Source organism: Sinocyclocheilus grahami, unplaced genomic scaffold (genome assembly GCF_001515645.1).
Source record: "Sinocyclocheilus grahami isolate Dianchi unplaced genomic scaffold, SAMN03320097.WGS_v1.1 scaffold84.1, whole genome shotgun sequence".
Lineage (NCBI taxonomy): Eukaryota > Metazoa > Chordata > Actinopteri > Cypriniformes > Cyprinidae > Sinocyclocheilus > Sinocyclocheilus grahami.
Genome location: NW_015505263.1, coordinates 2,581,337 through 2,587,336, shown reverse-complemented (window position 1 = coordinate 2,587,336; position 6,000 = coordinate 2,581,337). Strand labels below are relative to the sequence as shown.

The following is a 6,000-nucleotide window of genomic DNA, read 5'->3' as shown; positions in this document are numbered from 1 at the left end:
AATATATTGCGATTTCTGTATATGGACGTTTCACTTAAAAAGAGATTAAGAAAAGTAATTATTTACATTTATATTTAGGGGGAATTATTCATTAGGCTATTTGAATAATCTTCTGATATCATTAGAAAAATGACTATCAAAACTTAAATTTGCTTCCCTGTCACCCAAGGCATAATACAATATTATTAGGAATAATAATATTCTTATAAATTTATTTAAAAAATAATGAAATAAAGAAAATAAAACGAAAACGAAAACAAAGCAACAAAGTTAAAGCTAATAACATTATTTGCTGAACTACACAGTTTGGCACACTAATTGAAATAAAAAAGGACTTTAAAAAAAAAAACAACTATTAGCCTATTTGATTTAAATTAAATTACATTTTCCAAATAATGAATTATTTTACATAAAAATCTACAAATAAGTACTAATAAATAAATACAAATTATGAATATAATTTCTAAGCGTTTTATTTAAAAATGACAAAAATTACTATGATAATGAAAATATTATTTTATCTTGGGACAGGGTAGCATATTTAAAATTGTTCGGTGGACTGATCGCACATTATTGAACAGTAAACTGTAAAACATAGGAAGGTTAAAGAGCCCATCGATCCCTTGAGACCTTTGAGATAACAATCTGCTGCCCATTAGAAATGAATCCGTAACTGGAACAGCTCATTAATGCTCGCCCCCTCCTCGTGAACGTCAACACTGATTGGGCACAACTGCGGCACTGAGAGTGACCTCACACAGAAACTGAAGGTGACCCAAAGGATAAAACGCGCGCGGGGCGCATCACGACGACAGTCTCCAGCCCGCATCTTCTCCTCAGTAGTTTCATCTGGACTTTGGGTGAAGATGCCACGAGGATTTTTAGTGAAACGGAGTAAACGTGCCTCATCTGCATCCTACAAGGTGCGAGCGCAAGAAGAAAAAGAGCCGCGCAAAGAGGACCTGCCATTCCAAACTCCAAATGCAAGTGTGCCGGATGTGCTGGAACCTATTACAGAATCATGGACAAGTGATGTAAGCTCTAAACATCTTCTGGAGAACTCTGGAGGGGTTGTTGGAGAGAGCGTCGATTACGCACAGAGCTACTTCAGCCACCCGGAGCAGAGCGCGTCATCTCCGCGCAACAGCACCGACTCCTACAGCCCGATCAAACCCATCAGCACGGAGCTTTTGGACAGGCGTCTCAGCTCACCAGCCATGGCCGAGTCGTTCCCCTTGGTTACCCCGGTGTCTTCAATCGAGCGTCTGCTAATGAACCACTCTGACATGAAGTTTGGCACACCGATGCCCACCTACCCTGCCTTTCACCAGTGCGTAAAACGCGCGTTCATGGACTCAGAGCGCAAAAGCAAACCACCCAAAAAGCCTAAAGTCATCAGAAAGCTCAATTTTGAAGATGAAGTCACCACCTCACCGGTCCTCGGGCTTAAAATAAAAAAAGAATGTCCCGAGTCAAAACTAGCACCACAAAGTGGTAGAAAAAAACCGCTCGGTGAGTTCATCTGCCAGCTTTGTAAGGAAGAATACCTTGATCCGTTTTCTCTAGCCCAGCACAAGTGCTCCAGGATCGTCCGGGTTGAGTACCGCTGTCCAGAGTGCGACAAAGTTTTCAGCTGTCCTGCCAACCTCGCGTCCCATCGCAGATGGCACAAACCTCGCAACCTTAGCACCGGAGACGCGAAGAAGCCTCCGCTGGAGGCGCGCGACCACGAGAAGACCTCAGTGGAGGGGAAGGAGAACGCCAGCAAGCTGAGACTGAACAATCAGCACCAGCTGAGTCTGGACAGCTCCCAACAGCACAGATCAGCACCGGACAGCAACATGATGGACAGGGGATCCCAAGACCCTCCTCTGGACCAAAGGTTCCCGTCCTCGGAGAAATGCTTTGAGATGCGTATCGGCTCCGCGGACAGCTCGAGGTTGTTCGATCACTGCCCCGAGGAGCCCGACAGGTCCAGCACCCCCTACCTGCCCTCGTCTGTTCCGGAAGAAGTGTTTGAGTGCCACTACTGCAGCAAGAAGTTCCGCAGGCAAGCCTACCTGAGGAAACACCTGGCCGCGCACGAGACGATCAGAGCATCCTCATACGCTCACATTGAAAGCGGACAGATTACTTTCCCGTGTCACCTGTGCGGAGCGCACTTCCCCTCCGCGGAGATCAGGGACAAACACCGACTCTGGCACGCGGTCAGAGATGACTTACTCCTCAGACCTGATCTGAGTCCAGGAGAACAGCAGATATTCTCATGCAAACACTGTCCCTCCACGTTCTTCAGTTCTCCGGGTTTGACCAGACACATCAACAAGACTCATCCCACAGAGAACAGACAGGTGATGCTCTTACAGATGGCCGTCAGGCCGGGATGCTGATCTCACAAACACTTCAGATTGTGTCTAACGGCTTGTTGTTGATATTATCATTAATAATAGGTCCGGTGTCTTTATGTGGGAATATCGAACTTGCAGGTTTTCTTTGTCGACAGCAGAAATAGTTTATGTAACCTTTGATAATCTTGGGTATCACTTTATAACTACTTCCATTAGGACAGCAAGTTATTAACAGACATTATATACAGGGTTCCTTCACTTTTGAGCATGAAATTCCCAGTTGATACTCTATATATATGTATATATGTATGTATGTGTGTGTGTGTGTGTATATACACACATACACACACACACATAAAGTCAATTAAATCAAGAGATGAGAACTATATTAGCTATAGAAATAGTTCTCTTTTACTATAGAAATTTCTCACAGCTTTTATTATTTTAAAGATTAATTACAAAAAAATCAAGGATTTTTTTCATCAAGTAAATGTATCAGAACTGAGAATAACAAGAAATCTACATGTTCAATATTGAACTTTTTATGCCTTTATTTTAAATGTAATAAAACAAGAAATCAATGTTTTTTTTTCTTGTCAATTAAATGTATCCGAACTGAGAAAACCAAGAAATATATGTGTTAAATATTGAAACTTCTATAGCTTTTTTACATTTTAAAAGTAATTTTAATAATTTCTTAATGTTTGTAACTTTTCTGGGCATGGAAATCTCAATTCTTTGACATTTCCAGATATTTCCATGACTATGTGAACCCTGTCTATAATGTTTTGCTCATATGCATTCAAATTTCATTATTATAACCACGTTCAGGTTTGCTTCACATCTATATAAATTATTACTGAAGAAAAAAACTGTTACTCATTAAAGGTACTTAATGTTGCCGGTTTAATTTAATTCATGTTAATAGTGGGAAAACACCAAATCTATCAGGCTTGAGACTCAAGGCTCACAGCAGGGTTTTCATTAATATGTCTTTATAACATGGGAAAAGTGAATTATTATATTTTGTGTCTCATTGTAAAAGTAGCTCCCATGGAAAGCTTATGTAGTCTCGATAGTCTTAGAAGGTGCTTTGATTTCTAGATCATGAAGGTACTGTGCATTTCATTATACTTTAATTGACAATAGCTGCAAAAAAAATGTATTTATATCATAACTGCCAGGAAATGCCATAGCATACATCAAGACTATTAGAGGCCTACATGTAATAAACCACAAGTGTCATTTATATTTTCATATGTAGTCATTTTCAGCTGTTACGGGGGAAATGAAGAGGTCAATAAATCAAACTGTCTTCAAATATCCTTTTAAATGTAGCATATGTGTTATTTTCACAAATCCACCGGAGCTGCTGCTTAAAACTGGAAAATAGAAACCAGTACATTTAAAAAATGATCACAACTGGTAAACTATTTGATGCACCCAGTAACTGCACAGGACTTGCTATGTTGTAAGAATACTTTTATTCTCAAGTGTAGTTGCACATCCACTCTCCTTCGACATCCGATACAAATGTATAGAGATACTAGCATATGACAATATCGTGGATCTGTGTGTGTGCTTGTGTGTTGTGCAGCTGTTATATCAACACATGCAGTTAGTACTGGAATCATGCAGCATTTGGTCAGTAGTAACATACACAAAATCTATCCATGAGGATGTTTTTTCCCCTCTTGAATTTATGCACAGGTCTCAGTTGCTTGTGTGCAGGCCTTTAATATACACGTTATCATTTCAATCCAGAAGTGTGCTGCATGATTTCATCTCCACAAATATTTTTTTGTTTCTGATAAATTTCTAAATGATTTCAAATTAAAAAGAAAAATAATAAAATCTGACCCTCGTGAAGTCTCACATAGCTTTTAAGAAAATATACAAACTGGATTTTATCTTAAACATGGCAACAGTTATAACTTGCATCCGTAGTCCTCAGGGCCAGATACCCTTATATCCCTTAAACGTTCAAAATTAAACGGAAAAGTGCAGACCAAAGCTAGTGTCAATGATGTTTTTGTACACTTCCACATCTACACATTTAGAAAAAAAGGCTGTTCAAATGTCTCAAAACACGCCGTCCACTGCAGAACTAGCTCGAAAAGTCCTCAAGCGGGTAATTCGGTTCAATTTGGCAACGTCGCCGTCGCCCTCTTAATGTGGCAACTCATTCACACTTTACTTAAAAATCCCATCTAAAATGAGATGAATCAAAAAGAGCGTTGCAGTCAAATGATTTATGCTGATAAACCTGCATGGGCTCGTCTCTAAGGCTGCTGTGCAACGAAACAAAACGAAGTGACAGAGTCCAGCAAAAATCTAGCCATACAGACAGACATTCAAGCTGAAGACTTGTTTTTTGACTTCTAAGTGGCCTTTTGACTTTTTTTTTTGGTTGATTTAAATACTGTTAAATATGTACACAGATCAGATACTGTTCATACACTATACACATACATTAAATATGTATATATTTTATATTTATAGATATATACACGCAGAAATAACCATTACAAATGACAAAAGAGCAGTTCAGTATAACATTAACATGAAAAAAAAAAATCTGTAACATTCTAATGAAGAGAAAACTGAATTATACAAATTGCAATAAACCGTGATCTATAAAGAAAACCAGCAAATAAACGAACAAATGTGAGTGTCAATGTTATATAAAAACATGTTCCACAATAGGAGTGAAAACCAACTGAAATACGTAACAGCAAGAAGTGCTTCAGTTTAAACGCAAATCTGCTCCACAAACATGTTTTCGAACACTTTTTCCGCCATCAATTTGTCGCGTCTTCTGTACAAATATAAAAAGTTGTGGTTGATACGATGGCAATCAAAAAGAAACATTTTCATATGTTTTTTTTTTAATGATCACTGGCACTCTGAGTAGTGGGGCAGCTTCAGTGGCACCAGCCACGACAGCAGCAGAGGACGTTATTTAAGTCAAACGCAACGCGATATCCATCAGCGATCGACAAAAATAACATTTCAGTCATCTTTGATCACTCTGGCTCTGAATGGAAGGAGTCAGACAGCATTGGGGGCGTGGCTACTGCAGGCAAGAGGGCGTGGTTGGTCTCTGACAGTGCAATGGGCGGAGTTCCAGAGTGAAGTGTGTGTGTTTGCTCACTCAGGTCAAGTCTTGTTGGCGGAGCCCGAGGAACGGCGAAGCTTCATGGACATCCGGCTCTTGCTAGCACGAGGTGACATTGGCGAGGCTAAGTCGCTCCCGTCTACTTGTATTGCTGGACTTTCGGCCAGCTGACTCTCGAGGCATGAGCCTGTCGGGGAGGGATGGGGTGGAGGAAGAAGAAAAGACAGAGATCAGAACTTCACGACGCAAGATCGTTCAGACGCTAAACTCATCTACTGTATCTCGAATGTGACATCTCATCTCATTTAGCTTGGGTTTGTGAATTGGAATATAAAATACATTTTGGGTTGAAATGGGGGAAATAAATGTCTATATTAAAGACTTTTTTTGTGATCATTGTGAATTTCACTCAGATTGGAACGGGAAAAACCTCTCGGTTAGACTAATTTGGGCAAATGGTAAATAAAGGCCAGAAGTAACCAATAGAGAGCAAAGAAAGTGTGAAAACCCCTTCCTGAGGGGAGTGAGAGGTTA

General features: G+C 39.9%; 2 protein-coding genes across 2 annotated transcripts in view; one reads left to right on the top strand and one right to left on the bottom strand.

Moving 5' to 3' along the window:
• Positions 1 to 866: 866 nt before the first annotated feature.
• Positions 867 to 2,395, top strand: LOC107586678 (insulinoma-associated protein 2-like). Its single transcript, XM_016274133.1, has one exon. It carries the CDS (start codon positions 867 to 869, stop codon positions 2,388 to 2,390), a length of 1,524 nt encoding a protein of 507 aa, XP_016129619.1. The 3' UTR covers positions 2,391 to 2,395.
• Positions 2,396 to 4,898: 2,503 nt separating this feature from the next.
• LOC107586611 (ral GTPase-activating protein subunit alpha-1-like) overlaps positions 4,899 to 6,000 on the bottom strand; it is a 68,904-nt gene continuing 67,802 nt past the window's right edge. Inside the window, exon 39 of the mRNA XM_016274062.1 lies at positions 4,899 to 5,653. Within this exon, the coding sequence (XP_016129548.1) occupies positions 5,508 to 5,653 (146 nt within the window). The 3' untranslated portion in view covers positions 4,899 to 5,507. The remainder of the gene's footprint in view (positions 5,654 to 6,000) is intronic.

Bases quoted from the DNA above. Each gene is read 5' to 3' on its own strand.
- LOC107586678 (XM_016274133.1), top strand. From the start codon at position 867: ATGCCACGAGGATTTTTAGTGAAACGGAGTAAACGTGCCTCATCTGCA.